General features: G+C 41.4%; 1 protein-coding gene across 1 annotated transcript; it reads right to left on the bottom strand.

Annotated features, from left to right (window-relative positions):
- Nucleotides 1–121: 121 nt before the first annotated feature.
- LOC132563986 (uncharacterized) lies at nt 122–13,600 on the bottom strand. Its single transcript, XM_060228740.1, has 8 exons — nt 13,359–13,600; nt 12,697–12,798; nt 12,029–12,115; nt 11,896–11,909; nt 11,484–11,544; nt 10,915–10,982; nt 9,144–9,252; nt 122–287 (listed from the first exon to the last, which is right to left on the bottom strand). Exons 1-8 carry the CDS (start codon nt 13,598–13,600, stop codon nt 122–124), a joined length of 849 nt encoding a protein of 282 aa, XP_060084723.1.
- Nucleotides 13,601–22,478: the final 8,878 nt, after the last annotated feature.

The raw sequence follows: 22,478 nt of genomic DNA, 5'->3' as shown, positions 1-22,478 counted from the left end.
CGGACAAGCAGCATTGTGTTTAGTAATATTTTGCAGTGTAATCCACTCCTCACACAATGGGCATGGCCCATGCTTGGATACATCAAATACTGATGTTTCTGTTCTACGCGAAAGAACAATTTCACCTTTTTTTTTCACTTAAAGCCTTGGAGTTGTGAAAATTGTTTTCCTTATTGCGAAGAATGGTCTGTTTCTTATGCAGCTGTGTCTTTATTTGTTTGGAAGATGGATCATAACTATCTATTTTCCTTTTCATATCCACCATATCTATCACTTCTTTTTCGTTTCTGTTCAAATGTGTTTGCATGTTAGTCATCAACTTGTGGCAGAAAACTGTGAGGACTGCGTCATTCTCCACCAACATGTGAGGGTCCTCAGGGGGAGACAAGACTGTGAGGACAGTCTTTATCCACCGACAAGTGAGGGTCATTTTCAACAGATATGTGAAGGTCCTCAGCGGGAGACAAGACTGTGAGGACTGCGTCATTTTCCATCAACATGTTAGGGTCCTCAGAGGGAGTCAAGACTGTGAGGACTGCGTCATTTTCCACCAACATGTGAGGGTCCTCAGAGGGAGACAAGACTGTGAGGACTGTGTCATTTTCCACCAACATGTGAGGGTCCTCAGAGGGAGACAAGACTGTGAGGACTGTGTCTTTATCCGCCGACAAGTGAGGGTCATTCTCAACAGATATGTGAGGGTCCTCAGAGGGAGACAAGACTGTGAGGACTGCGTCATTTTCCACCAACATGTGAGGGTCCTCAGAGGGAGACAAGACTGTGAGGACTGTGTCATTTTCCACCAACATGTGAGGGTCCTCAGAGGGAGACAAGACTGTGAGGACTGTGTCATTTTCCACCAACATGTGAGGGTCCTCAGAGGGAGTCAAGACTGTGAGGACTGTGTCATTTTCCACCAACATGTGAGGGTCCTCAGAGGGAGACAAGACTGTGAGGACTGTGTCTTTATCTGCCGACAAGTGAGGGTCATTATCCACAGACATGTGAGGGTCCTCAGAGGGAGACAAGACTGTGAGGACTGCGTCATTTTCCACCAACATGTGAGGGTCCTCAGAGGGAGACAAGACTGTGAGGACTGTGTCTTTATCCGCCGACAAGTGAGGGTCATTCTCAACAGATATGTGAGGGTCCTCAGAGGGAGACAAGACTGTGAGGACTGCGTCATTTTCCACCAACATGTGAGGGTCCTCAGAGGGAGACAAGACTGTGAGGACTGTGTCATTTTCCACCAACATGTGAGGGTCCTCAGAGGGAGACAAGACTGTGAGGACTGTGTCTTTATCCGCCGACAAGTGAGGGTCATTCTCAACAGATATGTGAGGGTCCTCAGAGGGAGACAAGACTGTGAGGACTGCGTCATTTTCCACCAACATGTGAGGGTCCTCAGAGGGAGACAAGACTGTGAGGACTGTGTCTTTTCCACCATTCTCAACATGTGAGGGTCCTCAGAGGGAGACAAGACTGTGAGGACTGTGTCATTTTCCACCAACATGTGAGGGTCCTCAGAGGGAGACAAGACTGTGAGGACTGTGTCTTTATCCACCAACAAGTGAGGGTCCTCAGAGGGAGACAAGACTGTGAGGACTGTGTCTTTATCCGTGGACAAGTGAGGGTCATTCTCAACAGATATGTGAGGGTCCTCAGAGGGAGACAAGACTGTGAGGACTGCATCATTTTCCACCAACATGTGAGGGTCCTCAGAGGGAGACAAGACTGTGAGGACTGCTTCATTTTCCACCATGTGAGGGTCCTCAGAGGGAGACAAGACTGTGAGGACTGTGTCATTTTCCACCAACATGTGAGGGTCCTCAGAGGGAGACAAGACTGTGAGGACTGTGTCTTTATCCGCCGACAAGTGAGGGTCATTCTCAACAGATATGTGAGGGTCCTCAGAGGGAGACAAGACTGTGAGGACTGCGTCATTTTCCACCAACATGTGAGGGTCCTCAGAGGGAGACAAGACTGTGAGGACTGTGTCTTTATCCGCCGACAAGTGAGGGTCCTCAGAGGGAGACAAGACTGTGAGGACTGCGTCATTTTCCACCAACATGTGAGGGTCCTCAGAGGGAGACAAGACTGTGAGGACTGTGTCATTTTCCACCAACATGTGAGGGTCCTCAGAGGGAGACAAGACTGTGAGGACTGCATCATTTTCCACCAACATGTGAGGGTCCTCAGAGGGAGACAAGACTGCAAGGACTGTGTCATTTTCCACCAACATGTGCGGGTCCTCAGAGGGAGACAAGACTGTGAGGACTGCGTCATTTTCCACCAACATGTGAGGGTCCTCAGAGGGAGACAAGACTGTGAGGACTGCGTCATTTTCCACCAACATGTGAGGGTCCTCAGAGGGAGACAAGACTGTGAGGACTGTGTCTTTATCCGCCGACAAGTGAGGGTCATTCTCAACAGATATGTGAGGGTCCTAAGAGGGAGACAAGACTGTGAGGACTGCGTCATTTTCCACCAACATGTGAGGGTCCTCAGAGGGAGACAAGACTGCAAGGACTGTGTCATTTTCCACCAACATGTGAGGGTCCTCAGAGGGAGACAAGACTGTGAGGACTGTGTCTTTATCCGCCGACAAGTGAGGGTCATTCTCAACAGATATGTGAGGGTCCTCAGAGGGAGACAAGACTGTGAGGACTGCGTCATTTTCCACCAACATGTGAGGGTCCTCAGAGGGAGACAAGACTGTGAGGACTGTGTCATTTTCCACCAACATGTGAGGGTCCTCAGAGGGAGACAAGACTGTGAGGACTGCGTCATTTTCCACCAACAAGTGAGGGTCCTCAGAGATATGTGAGGGTCCTCAGAGGGAGACAAGACTGTGAGGACTGCGACATTTTCCACCAACATGTGAGGGTCCTCAGAGGGAGACAAGACTGTGAGGACTGCGTCATTTTCCACCAACATGTGAGGGTCCTCAGAGGGAGACAAGACTGTGAGGACCGTGTCTTTTTCCACCAACATGTGAGGGTCCTCAGAGGGAGACAAGACTGTGAGGACTGTGTCTTTATCCGCCGACAAGTGAGGGTCATTCTCAACAGATATGTGAGGGTCCTCAGAGGGAGACAAGACTGTGAGGACTGCGTCATTTTCCACCAACATGTTAGGGTCCTCAGAGGGAGACAAGACTGTGAGGACTGTGTCATTTTCCACCAACATGTGAGGGTCCTCAGAGGGAGACAAGACTGTGAGGACTGTGTCATTTTCCACCAACATGTGAGGGTCCTCAGAGGGAAACAAGACTGTAAGGACTGCGTCATTTTCCACCAACATGTGAGGGTCCTCAGAGGGAGACAAGACTGTGAGGACTGTGTCTTTATCCGCGGACAAGTGAGGGTCATTCTCAACAGAGTGAGGGTCCTCAGAGGGAGACAAGACTGTGAGGACTGCGTCATTTTCCACCAACATGTGAGGGTCCTCAGAGGGAGACAAGACTGTGAGGACTGTGTCATTTTCCACCAACATGTGAGGGTCCTCAGAGGGAGACAAGACTGTGAGGACTGTGTCTTTATCCACCGACAAGTGAGGGTCCTCAGAGGGAGACAAGACTGTGAGGACTGCGTCATTTTCCACCAACATGTGAGGGTCCTCAGAGGGAGACAAGACTGTGAGGACTGTGTCTTTATCTAGGACTGTGTCTTTATCCGCCGACAAGTGAGGGTCATTCTCAACAGATATGTGAGGGTCCTCAGAGGGAGACAAGACTGTGAGGACTGCGTCATTTTCCACCAACATGTGAGGGTCCTCAGAGGGAGACAAGACTGTGAGGACTGTGTCTTTATCCACCAACAAGATATGTGAGGGTCCTCAGAGGGAGACAAGACTGTGAGGACTGCGTCATTTTCCACCAACATGTGAGGGTCCTCAGAGGGAGACAAGACTGTGAGGACTGTGTCTTTATCCGCCGACAAGTGAGGGTCATTCTCAACAGATATGTGAGGGTCCTCAGAGGGAGACAAGACTGTGAGGACTGCGTCATTTTCCACCAACATGTGAGGGTCCTCAGAGGGAGACAAGACTGTGAGGACTGCGTCATTTTCCACCAACATGTGAGGGTCCTCAGAGGGAGACAAGACTGTGAGGACTGTGTCTTTATCCGCTGACAAGTGAGGGTCCTCAGAGGGAGACAAGACTGTGAGGAGACATGTGAGGGTCCTCAGAGGGAGACAAGACTGTGAGGACTGCGTCATTTTCCACCAACATGTGAGGGTCCTCAGAGGGAGACAAGACTGTGAGGACTGTGTCTTTATCCGCCGACAAGTGAGGGTCATTCTCAACAGATATGTGAGGGTCCTCAGAGGGAGACAAGACTGTGAGGACTGCGTCATTTTCCACCAACATGTGAGGGTCCTCAGAGGGAGACAAGACTGTGAGGACTGTGTCATTTTCCACCAACATGTGAGGGTCCTCAGAGGGAGACAAGACTGTGAGGACTGCTTCATTTTCCACCAACATGTGAGGGTCCTCAGAGGGAGACAAGACTGTGAGGAATGTGTCATTTTCCACCAACATGTGAGGGTCCTCAGAGGGAGACAAGACTGTGAGGTCAGACAGAGATGTGAGGGTCCTCAGAGGGAGACAAGACTGTGAGGACTGCGTCATTTTCCACCAACATGTGAGGGTCCTCAGAGGGAGTCAAGACTGTGAGGACTGCGTCATTTTCCACCAACATGTGAGGGTCCTCAGAGGGAGACAAGACTGTGAGGACTGTGTCTTTATCCGCCGACAAGTGAGGGTCATTCTCAACAGATATGTGAGGGTCCTCAGAGGGAGACAAGACTGTGAGGACTGCGTCATTTTCCACCAACATGTGAGGGTCCTCAGAGGGAGACAAGACTGTGAGGACTGTGTCATTTTCCACCAACATGTGAGGGTCCTCAGAGGGAGACAAGACTGTGAGGATTGTGTCATTTTCCACCAACATGTGAGGGTCCTCATGTGAGGGTCCTCAGAGACAAGACTGTGAGGACTGCGTCATTTTCCACCAACATGTGAGGGTCCTCAGAGGGAGACAAGACTGTGAGGACTGTGTCTTTATCCGCCGACAAGTGAGGGTCATTCTCAACAGATATGTGAGGGTCCTCAGAGGGAGACAAGACTGTGAGGACTGCGTCATTTTCCACCAACATGTGAGGGTCCTCAGAGGGAGTCAAGACTGTGAGGACTGTGTCATTTTCCACCAACATGTGAGGGTCCTCAGAGGGAGACAAGACTGTGAGGACTGTGTCTTTATCTGCCGACAAGTGAGGGTCATTCTCAACAGATATGTGAGGGTCCTAAGAGGGAGACAAGACTGTGAGGACTGCGTCATTTTCCACCAACATGTGAGGGTCCTCAGAGGGAGACAAGACTGTGAGGACTGTGTCTTTTTCCGCCGACAAGTGAGGGTCATTCTCATCAGATATGTGAGGGTCCTCAGAGGGAGACAAGACTGTGAGGACTGCGTCATTTTCCACCAACATGTGAGGGTCCTCAGAGGGAGTCAAGACTGTGAGGACTGCGTCATTTTCCACCAACATGTGAGGGTCCTCAGAGGGAGACAAGACTGAGAGGACTGTGTCTTTATCCGCCGACAAGTGAGGGTCATTCTCAACAGATATGTGAGGGTCCTCAGAGGGAGACAAGACTGTGAGGACTGCGTCATTTTCCACCAACATGTGAGGGTCCTCAGAGGGAGACAAGACTGTGAGGACTGTGTCATTTTCCACCAACATGTGAGGGTCCTCAGAGGGAGACAAGACTGTGAGGACTGTGTCATTTTCCACCAACATGTGAGGGTCCTCAGAGGGAGTCAAGACTGTGAGGACTGTGTCATTTTCCACCAACATGTGAGGGTCCTCAGAGGGAGACAAGACTGTGAGGGCTGTGTCTTTATCCGCCGACAAGTGAGGGTCATTATCCACAGACATGTGAGGGTCCTCAGAGGGAGACAAGACTGTGAGGACTGCGTCATTTTCCACCAACATGTGAGGGTCCTCAGAGGGAGACAAGACTGTGAGGACTGTGTCATTTTCCACCAACATGTGAGGGTCCTCAGTGGGAGACAAGACTGTGAGGACTGCGTCATTTTCCACCAACATGTGAGGGTCCTCAGAGGGAGACAAGACTGTGAGGACTGCGTCATTTTCCACCAACATGTGAGGGTCCTCAGAGGGAGACAAGACTGTGAGGACTGTGTCTTTATCCGCCGACAAGTGAGGGTCATTCTCAACAGATATGTGAGGGTCCTCAGAGGGAGACAAGACTGTGAGGACTGCGTCATTTTCCACCAACATGTGAGGGTCCTCAGAGGGAGACAAGACTGTGAGGACTGCGTCATTTTCCACCAACATGTGAGGGTCCTCAGAGGGAGACGAGACTGCAAGGACTGTGTCATTTTCCACCAACATGTGAGGGTCCTCAGAGGGAGACAAGACTGTGAGGACTGTGTCTTTATCCACCGACATGTGAGGGTCCTCAGAGGGAGACAAGACTGTGAGGACTGCGTCATTTTCCACCAACATGTGAGGGTCCTCAGAGGGAGACAAGACTGTGAGGACTGTGTCTTTATCCGCCGACAAGTGAGGGTCATTCTCAACAGATATGTGAGGGTCCTCAGAGGGAGACAAGACTGTGAGGACTGCGTCATTTTCCACCAACATGTGAGGGTCCTCAGAGGGAGACAAGACTGTGAGGACTGTGTCTTTATCCACCAACATGTGAGGGTCCTCAGAGGGAGAGATATGTGAGGGTCCTCAGTGGGAGTCACGACTGTGAGGATTGCGTCATTTTCCACCAACATGTGAGGGTCCTCAGAGGGAGACAAGACTGTGAGGACTGTGTCATTTATCCGCCAACATGTGAGGGTCCTCAGAGGGAGACAAGACTGTGAGGACTGCGTCATTTTCCACCAACATGTGAGTGTCCTCAGAGGGAGAGAAGACTGTGAGGACTGTGTCATTTTCCACCAACATGTGAGGGTCCTCAGAGGGAGACAAGACTGTGAGGATTGTGTCTTTATCCGCGGACAATAGAGGGTCATTATCCACAGACATGTGAGGGTCCTCAGATTGAGACAAGACTGTGAGGACTGTGTCATTTTCCACCAACATGTGAGGGTCCTCAGAGGGAGACAAGACTGTGAGGACCGTGTCTTTTTCCACCAACATGTGAGGGTCCTCAGAGGGAGACAAGACTGTGAGGACTGTGTCTTTATCCGCCGACAAGTGAGGGTCATTCTCAACAGATATGTGAGGGTCCTCAGAGGGAGACAAGACTGTGAGGACTGCGTCATTTTCCACCATGTGAGAGTCCTCGAAGGGAGAGAAGACTGCAAGTACTGTGTCATTCTCAACAGATATGTGAGGGTCCTCAGAGGGAGACAAGACTGTGAGGACTGTGTCATTTTCCACCAACATGTGAGGGTCCTCAGAGGGAGACAAGACTGTGAGGACTGAGTCATTATCCACCGACATGTGAGGGTCCTCAGAGGGAGACAAGACTGTGAGGACTGTGTCTTTATCCGCCGACAAGTGAGGGTCATTATCCACAGACATGTGAGGGTCCTCAGAGGGAGACAAGACTGTGAGGACTGTGTCATTTTCCACCAACATGTGAGGGTCCTCAGAGGGAGACAAGACTGTGAGGGCTGTGTCATTTTCCACCAACATGTGAGGGTCCTCAGAGGGAGACAAGACTGTGAGGACTGCATCATTTTCCACCAACATCTGAGGGTCCTCAGAGGGAGACAAGACTGTGAGGACTGCGTCATTTTCCAACAACATGTGAGGGTCCTCAGAGGGAGACAAGACTGTGAGGACTGTGTCTTTATCCGCCGACAAGTGAGGGTCATTCTCAACAGATATGTGAGGGTCCTCAGAGGGAGACAAGACTGTGAGGACTGCGTCATTTTCCACCAACATGTGAGGGTCCTCAGAGGGAGACAAGACTGTGAGGACTGTGTCATTTTCCACCAACATGTGAGGGTCCTCAGAGGGAGACAAGACTGTGAGGACTGTGTCTTTATCCGCCGACAAGTGAGGGTCATTCTCAACAGATATGTGAGGGTCCTCAGAGGGAGACAAGACTGTGAGGACTGCGTCATTTTCCACCAACATGTGAGGGTCCTCAGAGGGAGACAAGACTGTGAGGACTGTGTCATTCATCCACCAACATGTGAGGGTCCTCAGAGGGAGACAAGACTGTGAGGACTGTGTCATTTTCCGCCGACAAGTGAATTCTCCACATGTGAGGGTCCTCAGAGGGAGACAAGACTGTGAGGACTGCGTCATTTTCCACCAACATGTGAGGGTCCTCAGAGTGAGACAAGACAGTGAGGACTGTGTCATTTTCCACCAACATGTGAGGGTCCCACCAACATGTGAGGGTCCTCAGAGGGAGACAAGACTGTGAGGACTGCGTCATTTTCCACCAACATGTGAGGGTCCTCAGAGGGAGACAAGACTGTGAGGACTGTGTCATTTTCCACCAACATGTTAGGGTCCTCAGAGGGAGTCAAGACTGTGAGGACTGCGTCATTTTCCACCAACATGTGAGGGTCCTCAGAGGGAGACAAGACTGTGAGGACTGTGTCTTTATTCGCCGATAAGTGAGGGTAATTCTCAACAGATATGTGAGGGTCCTAATATGGAGACAAGACTGTGAGGACTGCGTCATTTTCCAGCAACATGTGAGGGTCCTCAGAGGGAGACAAGACTGTGAGGACTGCGTCATTTTCCACCAACATGTGAGGGTCCTCAGAGGGAGACAAGACTGTGAGGACTGTGTCATTTAGCACCAACATGTAAGGGTCCTCAGAGGGAGACAAGACTGTGAGGACTGTGTCTTTATCCACCGACAAATGAGGGTCATTCTCAACAGATATGCGAGTATCCTCAGAGGGAGACAAGACTGTGAGGACTGCGTCATTTTCCACCAACATGTGAGGGTCCTCAGAGGGAGACAAGACTGTGAGGACTGTGTCATTTTCCACCAACATGTGAGGGTCCTCAGAGGGAGACAAGACTGTGAGGACTGTGTCTTTATCCGCCGACAAGTGAGGGTCCTCAGAGGGAGACAAGACTGTGAGGATTGTGTCTTTATCTGCGGACAATAGAGTGTCATTATCCACAGACGTGTGAGGGTCCTCAGAGGGAGTCAAGACTGTGACCTCCTCCAGTGCCAAAGTTACGTCTTTATGAAATTTTCCAAGCAATTCATACTTCCTTTTGATTTTCAGCTTACCTGAAATATAATAAAATGTATTAGTATTGCAAAATATGTTATTGCGATTGTATATGTATTTTAGTAAATTTTATATAATACATGTTTTCTGGTTAAAACCAATCTGAATATGTGTTGGACACTTGTTTCAGATGTTGTGCCTTTCTGTTATTGAATAAAACATATTTGAAGGTTTTAATATTTTCTACCTTTTTGACCTTAAAATTGGGTCAAGGTCATCCACATTAACAAATTTGATAGACATTGACCATGGGATGGTATTTGTGAAATACTATGCCTCCTGGCCTTCCAGAACTTAAGAATTTTTTTAAAAGTTTGTTAACAAAAATAGCAGTTTTGCATTTTTGGCCCCTACCGAGGACCGGAAGTTGATATTTTACACAAAAATTCAATTAGAGCTGCTATTTATTGATGTTAGGGCTAAAATTGCATATGACGTCATGGTGGCCATTTTCTTTTTTTCAACGAAATTAAAAATATTACCAAATGAGAGGGGACATCTGGGGAAAACAATGCCATATTTTCATTGAGGAACACCCTTTGGTTTTCTTTTAGAACAAGTTTTATGAAATTGGCTGGCCTTTTCAAAAGATCAAAAGAATTTTTCAAAATAGTGTACAACGTAAACGGAAGGTGATACAGAAAAGTTAAAGACATCAATATGACTGGAACATTCTGCACCAACCTGTACAACGAATTCTCAAGACAACTGAAAATTTATTTTTTTCTTAAATTTCCAAAACTTTACCCAATGGCAAGCTTTTTTATTTGACATATTTTGTACAAACGTGTATTGGAAAAGAGTTAGATATAAAAATTCTCTACTTTAAAATCAAAACAGCAACTCAACGGTTTTTGAGATACATGTTTTAAAGCTTTTAGCTTATGAAGTCTTGGAGACCATATTGGAATTTTGACCAACTTCAAAATTCGGCATTGTCACGTTCATATATCCATCAATAATATACTATATAGCTTACATACAAGTCCTTTTGTCATTTAAAAGATTAGGAACCCACAAAATTGGGAAGAATAATAATAAGAATAGGAACAAGATGTGTTCACGAAACACTATGCCCCAGAACATGGGCTTTATAAAGCAGGGCTCTCGATCTGCCAGATTTGGGGCCGAATATAGGCCCCATTCCCAATGCAAAATAGTATCTTTTTTCCCCAATTTAGACCCCAAGTTTCCCCAATTCTAAGAAAAACGTTATTTTTCCCAATTTCAAGGGCCCCAGGCCCAAGTCCCAAAATGGGGTGCGAGAGCCCTGTAAAGGCTTAGAATAATGGAAGATTTTTCATGATTTTTCACTGTTTTTCTTATCAAGGTCAAGGTCACACAAATTGCCCTCTATGGAAAGGTTTTGTCTTAAGGCACAATGTGTGTAAATATGAAGAAATTCCATGAAGTAATAAAAAAGTTATGGCCAAGGTTAAAGTTTCAGGACAGACAGACACGCAGACAGACCCACATGGGACAAAAACAATATGCCCCCACGATCTTCGATCCGGGGGCATAAAAAGAAACATAACAAAAACAATAGGTCTTTTCACCAGTTGGTGAAAAACCCTAATGAGCTGCCTAGCTCATGCCAATTGAATTTAAAAATCAATGAACTTCTTAAACAGTAACTGAAACACAAATGTCAAGATATATACTTATACTGGAGGCTATAAGAGGAGAATTTTCAATAAAATCTGTAATTCTGGACAAAGGTCTTGTCACTCTGTAAATAAAATGCAACAAAAAATGTGTCTACATAATTACTCTAATAATATATAAATGTGTATCAAGTTTCAATATTTTTGATTGTCAATGTGACCTACTTCTGATAAATAACACACTGCTCGATCAAGTTGAACCCATATCACAAGTATTAAATTCCAGAGACAGGTAGTATTGAATATACCTGACAAGGCAGCAGGACAAACTAAAACAACACAAAATCATATCAGCCTCCCCCCTGTCCCGATTCAAGGTGGAGAACTTTAAAAACCGAAAACATATCACTGAATAGAACACTGGATGCTTCAGATGTTATGTCTAACACAAACATATCATTCTTCATTGATGCCATATAGTTCCTTCACTCAGCTGTCTTGGAAGTGATATCTTTACCAGAAATATCTATATGTATCAAGTTGAGAATGACCAGGCAAACAAGTGAACCAATTATAATGACCTCCAAGAAGAGGTATACAAAGTGTCATACATAAATAAAACTTACTCAAAAGGATTGATGAAACTGCTCTCTTCTTTGGTAGCACTATCAGCCTTTTGGTTGTTTCCTTCAAAATAAATGTGATATAACATACATTGCTTATTGTAGTATGATAAAAATGTTAAGTTTAAAAACATTACTTGTACCTATGAATCTGCATACTGTAGTTACCGTAAATCATTTATTTCATTCATGTAGGAAATGTCTGAAGAAATACAAAGATAGATAACATATTTATTGAATCAAGATCCTCCATTTTCTTTTTGTCTTTTTTCAAAACATTTATTTACCAAGTAATTTGCTATATTTGTAATAAATAACACAGAAGATCAACACATTACACATATACATAGCAAATTCTTTATTCACACAGATGACACAGGATTGACTATCTAATACATCATTCTCAAGTGAATACTACAGCTCAGTTTCCTAGAAATGAAAAACAGGTTTGTTGAGCTGGATTGAAATAATATTGACCTTCAAATTAATGTCATGCCCTCTGGAGAATTATAAACCAGCACCACAAATACATACTGGTACATACTTACTGCAAATCAGTAGTGGATGGTCCAGGTACTGGTATGTGTTTCCATGATTCTGCAACTTGCACAAACACTCCTGACATTTCTGAACCACTAAATAAAAAGGGAACAGATATATATACAACACACATATGTAGAACTTTACCACATGATAACACATTTATAATCTAGCAACATATAAGAAACAAGCTGGAGCCGAACCATACATGTCTGCTACTACAGCTTCAAACCTCAAAAAGACAAGGTCATCCACAAAAAAACAAATATTCAATTAAAAAAGAATGCACATAAATACACTGAAAAAACTCTTTTACAATCATTTATAGTTTGAACATATTATAAAAAAATAAATCATTCCAAACTGCAAACCATCGGTGTCTTATCTCAATAATCAATGGAGAAACCAACCAATTTACAATCACAATATGCCATAATTACCCAACCTCCCACCAACCACTTATCAAAACTGTAAACAAAATGCACACTGAATGTTCAAATTACTATCTTTAATTATGTCATGTTGATAATGATGTCATAATGATGTAATATTCTTCTTATACCTCACATACTTAAGTTAGAATAAGATTGATGTATCTGCGTGTTGTATTCTGTAACATCAGTATACTACATACAATTTTTTACCTGCCTAAAAATCAATCTTATTAACAACAAACCTTAAAGTGACTTCACTTTCTGAACAGCCTCTTGTAGGGTCTCTCTTCTTGCAGATGTGTCCAGTAGTAGGCTCATCTAATGTTTTCTTGTGTAGTTCATAACTAAAATCAACATTTTCATTGCCATTTATTATCATGAATAATAAGCAATATTGATTTCTTGAAAACGACATTTTTTTTTACTTTACTGTAATACTGATATAGGCCTAATGGTAACATCAGAGACTTCTACCGCCACATTTATTTATATATATATATATATACACGCCTATCATTCTTTATATATCGTACCGTACTACATGTTCGTGTAGTTATGTACATTCCATCTGTAGTCTACTGAATTTCACATATAAGCATTGCACTGTTTATCATGAAGGTTATGTTTATCATCACGGTCGTTTTTCTCACAGTAACACCAGTACAGTCATATTTTTACACTTAGAACGATTACCCCCGATTGGGCCCCACCTTGCAGTCAACAACAAACACACGTTGTCGATAGTAAATTCATGCGAATAACACAACTATTTTCATTCAGCATTTATCAGATAACACTTTTAGTAGTGTTGTTCATAACATATTCACGCGTCAAACACTGGATATTGGATTATGATCAATGACAGGCGGATACGTTGTAATTATAGGGCTTACGTTAAGCTAACCAGTCAAGTAGCAGCTTCGCAAATTCCGAATCCGTATTCAGTCCAAGATCCTCCTTCATCTTTCGCCATCTATCGATCTCCTGTCTTATATAAATTCTTGTCTGACCTCTGTTCTGATCTGACTCCTTCTTCTTACGCTTTCTGACACTTTCTCTTAGGTAACTTTTAGGTCCTCGTCGCCTTTTCGTGTTTGCGTCCGCCATCTTCATTCTTTCTAAGCTTATACGCATGCGCAGCATCATGGTTACGAGCGTTAATCTATGAATTAGATCAGGACCGCTATGTTTACATTCTTTATTTCTTAGATATCAATAAAAAAATGGTTGCAGTTACTTTTAATTTTAGTAATTAACAGATAGTCTTAGTTCCGTAACATACTATTGGAAAATAGAACGTTTTATATAGTTTTCTAGTAGCGTTTTTTTTAACATTATAGAACATAATCTAGTCGCTTTAAAGTAACATTTATCTACATCAAACTTTATAATTAACATATGTATATTTATAAACAACAGTATACAACTCTATGTTTTCTTCTGTGACATGTATGTCATGAATGCCACAAAGCGTGATTCGTGTCAGAGACTTGAAAATCACGTGCACGGCGCGTTGTGACGTAAGCTTAGACACCCTGTATGCTAATCCTACAAAATTATATATGCATACACAAAACTGTTCAGATAGAAGAATTGAACCACCAAAATACGTAATTTGAACAAGTGACATACATGTAAACATACATTTTATTTAATAATTTTAAGTTTCGTTTAAGCCATAAAAGCAAATTTGGTGGTTTAAACCAGAATTTTTGACGCACTTTATTTGGTAATTATTTTACAACAGTGTGAATGCGCGACATTGGTAAGCGTATGAAATTTAGTCACATGATCACATTGACGAATGAAAATCGTCATAGATAATGATAACAGGTAATGAAAAACGCGTTTTCGCGGGTGAGTGTGTCCTGTGACTTTGAACATGAAGACTGACCTTGCTGGAATGTAAGTAAATGCTCTACTGTTTTATATCCGATACTAAGTAAAACTATAGGTATTTAGTCTCGTGTACATGTACCGACTGTTTATTGTTGTTAATGCTGATATGTTACCTTTTTACTGAAAATATAAGTTGAACTAAAGTTAATTACACTTGGGAGAATTTGGTTACATGCAGATTCATACAGATATTCAGATGAAAGTCAGATACTCTGATAAAATCATAGGATTTATGACTCAATTCCATAAAAGAGTAAATAGAATGTTGAAAAATCGATTTCATATTTTTTTTATAAAAAAAAAAAAAAATTTTCTTACCCCCCCCCCCCCCCCCCACCTAGTTACCTATAGACTAATTACTAAATCACATAGATAGGTAATCAAATTTACAATACACTAGTTATTGAGAACTACTGGTAGTAAAGCAGTTATGTATATATATAGACAATCAGATATGTCATATACTGGTTGCTAGTTCCTATCAAGGTAATAAGCTAGGATACAGATCCAGAAACTAGAACAAAGGTTACTTAAGTTACTTGTTTAAATGGGAGTCAAACATACCATAAACTGGTCACTTATGTTACTGTGAAAATAAACTACTAGTCACATGAGTAACTGTATAGTTGATATCACCACAAATCGGTGACTTGTATATAAAACAGGAAAAAAAACTATGGTCTGGAGAAAAATAACTACTTGCATGTATATAACTACATTTTGTTTGTATAATGAAACAAGTGCGTTGTTTCCTAGTATAACAGTGAGTGGTTACAATCTATACAGGTGGTAAATCCATGAGCTTGTTGGTGTATAGACTATTGTAAAACTGCAAAACTAAAATATCTGAGACTGATTACTTGTGTAGTACTCCAACACTGGGGACTTGTGCAAAATTTCCAAACAAACAGGTTCTAATTCTTTTTTTACTCTCCATAAACTTTCCTGATCAGTGATTACTTCCCTCCTAAAGTTTCTATGGATTTCTTAGGTTTTCTTTCTGAATAATTCTCTGCTTCTTCATGAATGATGCATATGATATAGTTTTGCCCCTAATTTCCATTAATAAGGTTTCTTAAAAAAGTTGATAATTTATCATAAACTGTAAGTAATTATCTGGCTTATTTAGGTTCTCCAAATTATAAACTGGTAAACAATACTGTCGCTTCACATCATCAATACAAGTATTTACCATTTTCACATATTCCTGATCAGATAAAAGTGAATTATTCAATTTCCATAAACCGTTTCCGTTTAACTGGCATCGAATGATCAGATCTGTAGCTAGATTCTGTTTTTGATTTCTTTACACTGGATAATAAGGAGTCGGAAATAAGAAAAAAAAGTCTAGTCTAGCTTACTTAACAGGATTGTTTTTGCGCCAAGTGTATTGTTTAATGTCTGGATGGTGTTCACTAAAAATATCAATAAGACTCCAGTTTTGTATTATTTCTAGAGCTTTATTCCTAGCGGCAGTGTTGTTTTCATGTCTATAATTATCATAATCTATTGAGGGTTCTAATACCAGGTTAACATCACCACAAATAATTACATTTTCATTATTAATAGTATCTACAATATCAACAACTATATCATAGAAGCCCAGTGTATCATGGTTTGGACCATAGAGAGTAATCTAAGTTGTCTCATCAACTGAAATGTTCTGAGAATGTTGGTAGTTCTCAAGAAATGTCTTGGTTGTGTGGTCAGTTGTCTCTCTAATTTTGTAAAGTTTGTCATATTTTGGATCACCTCTTGGTGGTTCACTTTGTCTATCCAAAACATGGAAATATTATGTTTCTGGAATCTGTTACATGACATGATGTTTTTCACACCAACATTACCCAAAATGTCCTAATTAAAGCTCAAAAATCCTTTAAAAAAAGCCCTACACTTTTGGTGAAAATCCTAATTTGTTTTGATATTTAAAATTTATCAAATATGCTCTTTGTCTTACATATCAAATAGAAGCATATTGTTCTTTGCTATGCTCATAGCACACCATTTGTGATTATGTTAGTCATTCATTTATCAAAATAAAGGGAGATATAAAAACCTGTTTATGTATGGGTTTTTTCATATGCAGGAGACGATGATCATCTATTAGATTACAATTTAGATAAAAAACGAGAATTATTGAACTGTGTACTTATGTTTTTTATTGAATTATCTTTTATTAAGTTGTCTTAAAAAGAACCAGACATTCTTTATATTGTTGTTACACCTTACCTGTATACAAGTTATTATTGCATTCTTTGTTTAATTGTCATGTGTTTAAGGGAGTGTTTTGAATGAGTGAAAAACACATGTTTTTTAATTATTATTGTGCATAATTATTTTGAAGCAGGATCTACATGTAAATATTGACTGCCAGGTTTGGAATGCATATAAAATAACTAGGTTTATTTATGATATAATTTTGATTGCTATTTGATTTCATACTTTGTTCTTATTTGTTTGAAGACAATATTCAACTGCTGTTTATTTGATGCAGCCAATGATCCATATGTGCATCCATTATGTGTACTTTGTATTTGGTGTGTGTTAATCCAAGGAAAATTATCCTTTTATATGCAATAAAGGTTTTTTTTTCAGCTTGAATTGGAATACTGAATACCTCTGTTGATGGCCACTGATATGATCTTCTGGGTTGGTAAATAGCTTATAGTCTTGTAGCCATCCACCCAATGGTGAGTACAAGTTTAATTTTGTATTTAAAAGTGAACTGAATCCCTTTTGTCATAAAAAAAACCCCTTAAAAATCCTAAAATTTGCCCTTCTTAAAAATTCAGCCCTATAAAATGCCCTTATTTTTTATCACAAGTGACTTGAAAGCCTACCTTTAGTCCGACCCTTTAGACCCTACTCCTCTGTCCCCTGACTAGCTGGAGGTTGCGATGAGGTATATTTGTACCAAGTTTAGGTATGTTTGATTAATTCAGTACTCATGATGAATGTTAAATAGTGTTAATATTTTGTAGAAAAAGTATTTTGTGTATTTATTTGTGTATGATTTTTTTTATTTGTTTTTTTCAACAGTAATCACAATGATGGTGCAGCATCACCAATGTTACCAACAACAGATGGGTAAACAGTGTTTCTGTTGATAATCTGAAGTATGAATTTCTGTCAGAATAATATCTTGCAGGTGAATCTTGGGATGAGCTGTCCTGGCATGGCTGTATTGGAGCTGTTGTAGGTAATGGTGATGATTTCAGGGATTGATATGGTTATGGCGGTGATGGTGATTGGTTTCCTGGAGAAGATGATTGCGGGGATTAATGAAGATGATATTTGGGATTCACAACATGCTACCCTGGATTTGAGGGCTGTGGCTGTAGGTTGCAGTGAAGTACATTTGTACCAAGTTTAGGTATGTTTGAGTAATTGTGATGAATGTTAAACAGTGAATGTTGTGTTGAAAAATCTTTTAAAATCATTTGTGTATGATTTTTGTGAGATTTGTTTTGTCAACAGTAATCACAATGGTAGTGCAGCATCACCAATTTGACCAAAACTGATGGGTATAGATTGTTTTTGTTGATAATCTAAAGTATTAAGTCCTCTTGGATTGAAATTTTAAGGTGGACTCTGGGATGAGGTGACCTCGCATTGCGGTATTGGAGCTGTTGTAACTGAATACCTCGAAAGGCAGTACTGTATTGGAGGGAGGTGACTGCAGTTATAAGGTTTAAGGCCTGTATAGTGCACCTGGTTTTGTTGATTTCAATTGAAGATAATCTGTTTCCTCATTTGGCCTCACTCCTTTCCCTTCCCACAAAGACCCTTCAGACTAAACTGAGTCAATATATCTTAATTTCAACACACAGTATTTAAAGCTGTTCATCTCTATTTTAGATGGCAGGCGTTTCCCCTCAGGTTCTTCGGGTAGTCAGACCCACAGCTCATATACAAAATTGGTTTCCCTTCCCACAAAACATTTCCTTTATTTCTCTTATTAGACCACATTTTTATCCCAGACCCACCCCTCTGGCTTTGGGGGGACCCCGAGACCCTCGATCAATACAAACTTAGCTCCCCTACAACCAAGAATTCTTCTGACCAAATTTAAATGAGTTCTAGAAGTGCTTTTATTGCAACTTAAAAGATGACATTACTATAAATATGTTATTACTTTTCAAGAATGGGAGCAAAATATTGTAAATTGAAAGTTTTCTTGAGTTAAAAAAAAAACCAAACATTGATTCATTCAAATTAATTAGTTTTACTCAATAACTCTGTATGCTGCATACAATCATAGTTCCATTGTCCTCTCTAACACCTGCACTGTTAACAGACACGCACGCACTTCCCTACTAATGCCTGCACTGGTATATTGGTCCCGCTAAAAAATTAGGAACTTTGATTATTTGTAGTATGTTACACATGTATTAGTTTTACAAAATGTAATTGATAAAGAAAAGTTACTATTGTTCTTGGAGTAGCAAATCCTTTCCAAATTTATTTTCTGGTTATTTTGCTTTTCAAACTGGAAAATTATTTCAAAATTTACTGCAAAATGATGAAGTAAATTCAGTGCAGACAGCAACTGTTTTTCATCAAATTTTCATCAAAAAGGAACAACTTCTGAAAGTGAATATTTCTATGACATTCCTTAAATTTAGGCCATATTTAATTTATATAGCTTTATAGTCAGAGTAGGGCAAAAGGATCTGACTCTATGGCACAAAGGAGTAGGGTATAAAGGGTCCGGTTCTAGGGGACTGAGGAATATGGTCTAAAGGGTCTGATTCTAGGGAACAGAGGAAGTAGGGTCTAAAGGGTCTGACTCTCTGAGACTGAGGAATAGGGTCTAAATGGTCCCATTCTAGGGAACAGGAAGTAGGGTCTAAAGGGTCTGACTATAGGGACTGAGGAATAGGGTCTAGTGTCTGAGTATAGGGGTCTGAGGAATAGGGTCTACAGGGTCCATTTCTAGGGGAAAGGAGTAGGGTATAAAGGGTCCCATTCTAGGGTACAGAGGAAGTAGGGTCTAAAGGGTCTGACTATTGGGGACTGAGGAATTGGGTCATTTATATATGTTTTTTTTTAGATTTCTTCTTTAACCGTAATCACAATGGTGGTATGATGGTACAACATCACCAATTTTACCAAAACCAATGGGTAAACAGTGTTTCTGTTGATAATCTGAAGTATGAATTTCTGTCAGAATAATATCTTGCAGGTGAATCTTGGGATGAGCTGTCCTGGCATGGCTGTATTGGAGCTGTTGTAGGTAATGGTGATGATTTCAGGGATTGATATGGTTATGGCGGTGATGGTGATTGGTTTCCTGGAGAAGATGATTGCAGGGATTAATGAAGATGATATTTGGGATTCACAACATGCTGACTGTACCGTACTGGATCTGTTTTGGCTGATTACATCGCATGGCTACCCTGGATTGGAGGACTGTGGCTGTAGGTTGCGGTGAGATACATTTCTACCAAGTTGAGGACAAAGGAGTAGGGTATAAAGGGTCCCATTCTAGGGTACAGAGGAAGTAGGGTCTAAAGGGTCTGACTATTGGGGACTGAGGAATAGGGTCATTTGTGTATGATTTTTTTTAGATTTCTTTTTTCAACAGTAATCACAACGGTGGTATGATGGTACAGTGTCACCAATTTTACCAAAACCAATGGGTAAACAGTGTTTCTGTTGATAATCTGAAGTATGAATTTCTCTCAGAATAATATCTTGCAGGTGAATCTTGGGATGAGCTGTCCTGGCATGGCTGTATTGGAGCTGTTGTATTTAATGGTGATGATTTCAGGGATTGATATGGTTATGGCGGTGATGGTGATTGGTTTCCTGGAGAAGATGATTGCGGGGATTAATGAAGATGATATTTGGGATTCCCAACACGCTTACTGGGATTTGAGGGCTGTGGCTGTAGGTTGCAGTGAAGTACATTTGTACCAAGTTTAGGTATGTTTGAGTAATTGTGATGAGTGTTAAACAGTGAATGTTGTGTTGAAAAATCTTTTAAAATCATTTGTGTATGATTTTTGTGAGATTTGTTTTGTCAACAGTAATCACAATGGTAGTGCAGCATCACCAATTTGACCAAAACTGATGGGTATAGATTGTTTTTGTTGATAATCTAAAGTATTAAGTCCTCTTGGATTGAAATTTTAAGGTGGACTCTGGGATGAGGTGACCTCGCATTGCGGTATTGGAGCTGTTGTAACTGAATACCTCGAAAGGCAGTACTGTATTGGAGGGAGGTGACTGCAGTTATAAGGTTTAAGGCCTGTATGGTGCACCTGGTTTTGTTGATTTGAATTGAAGATAATCTGTTTCCTCATTTGGCCTCACTCCTTTCCCTTCCCACAAAGACCCTTCAGACTAAACTGAGTCAATATATCTTAATTTCAACACACAGTATTTAAAGCTGTTCATCTCTATTTTAGATGGCAGGCGTTTCCCCTCAGGTTCTTCGGGGTCAGACCCACAGCTCATATACAAAATTGGTTTCCCTTCCCACAAAACATTTCCTTTATTTCTCTTATTAGACCACATTTTTATCCCAGACCCACCCCTCTGGCTTTGGGGGGGACCCCGAGACCCTCGATCAATACGAACTTAGCTCCCCTACAACCAAGAATTCTTCTGACCAAATTTAAATGAGTTCTAGAGGTGCTTTTATTGCAACTTAAAAGATGACATTACTGTAAATATGTTATTACTTTTCAAGAATGGGAGCAAAATATTGTAAATTGAAAGTTTTCTTGAGTTAAAAAAAAAACCAAACATTGATTCATTCAAATTAATTAGTTTTACTCAATAACTCTGTATGCTGCATACAATCATAGTTCCATTGTCCTCTCTAACACCTGCATTGTTAACAGGCACGCACGCACTTCCCTACTAATGCCTGCATTGGTATATTGGTCCCGCTAAAAAATTAGGAACTTTGATTATTTGTAGTATGTTACACATGTATTAGTTTTACAAAATGTAATTGATAAAGAAAAGTTACTATTGTTCTTGGAGTAGCAAATCCTTTCCAAATTTATTTTCTGGTTATTTTGCTTTTCAAACTGGAAAATTATTTCAAAATTTACTGCAAAATGATTAAGTAAATTCAGTGCAGACAGCAACTGTTTTTCATCAAATTTTCATCAAAAAGGAACAATTTCTGAAAGGGAGTATTTATATAACATTCCTTAAATTTAGGCCATATTTAATTTATAAAGCTTTATAGTCAGAGAAGTGCAAAAGGATCCGACTCTACAGCACAAAGGAGTAGGGTATAAAGGGTCCGGTTCTAGGGGACTGAGGAATATGGTCTAAAGGGTCTGATTGTAGGGAACAGAGGAAGTAGGGTCTAAAGGGTCTGACTCTGACTGAGGAATAGGGTCTAAAGACTAGAGGAACACAAGAGGGTCCCTTTAGAATAGGGTCCAACATTTAAATGGTCCCATTCTAGGGAACAGGAAGTAGGGTCTAAAGGGTCTGACTTTCTAGGGCACTGAGGAATAGGGTCTAAAGTGTCCTGAGTATAGGGGTTGAGGAATAGGGTCTATTTCAGGGTCCATTTTATGGCTATGGGACTGGAGGAATAGGGAGTAAAGGGATCACAATGCTGACTCTAGGGTTTTGATTACATGAGGCTACCCTGGATTGGAGGACTGTGGCTGTAGGTTGCAGTGAGGTACATTTTTGGGGACAAAGGAATAGGGTATAAAGGGTCCCATTCTAGGGTACAGAGGAAGTAGGGTCTAAAGGGTCTGACTATTTGAGGAATAGGGTCATTTGTGTATGATTTTTTTTAGATTTCTTTTTTCAACAGTAATCACAACGGTGGTATGATGGTACAGTGTCACCAATTTTACCAAAACCAATGGGTAAACAGTGTTTCTGTTGATAATCTGAAGTATGAATTTCTGTCAGAATAATATCTTGCAGGTGAATCTTGGGATGAGCTGTCCTGGCATGGCTGTATTGGAGCTGTTGTAGGTAATGGTGATGATTTCAGGGATTGATATGGTTATGGCGGTGATGGTGATTGGTTTCCTGGAAAAGATGATTGCAGGGATTAATGAAGATGATATTTGGGATTCACAACATGCTGACTGTACCGTACTGGATCTGTTTTGGCTGATTACATCGCATGGCTACC

Source organism: Ylistrum balloti, unplaced genomic scaffold, assembly GCF_031769215.1.
Source record: "Ylistrum balloti isolate Yb309-2 unplaced genomic scaffold, AGI_CSIRO_Ybal_v1 Utg371950, whole genome shotgun sequence".
In the NCBI taxonomy this organism is placed as follows: domain Eukaryota; kingdom Metazoa; phylum Mollusca; class Bivalvia; order Pectinida; family Pectinidae; genus Ylistrum; species Ylistrum balloti.
The sequence above is the reverse complement of the archived record's forward strand: the minus strand, read 5'-3'. Positions and strand labels throughout refer to the sequence as shown.

Bases quoted from the DNA above. Each gene is read 5' to 3' on its own strand.
- LOC132563986 (XM_060228740.1), bottom strand. From the start codon at position 13,600: ATGATGCTGCGCATGCGTATAAGCTTAGAAAGAATGAAGATGGCGGAC. The intron at 9,253-10,914 runs GTATATATCTTG...ATTATATTTCAG, and splicing joins TCTTATAGCCTCCAGTATAA to GTAAGCTGAAAATCAAAAGG. The intron at 288-9,143 runs GTCTGTGGATAA...ACATTTGAACAG, and splicing joins CCCTCTGAGGACCCTCACAC to AAACGAAAAAGAAGTGATAG.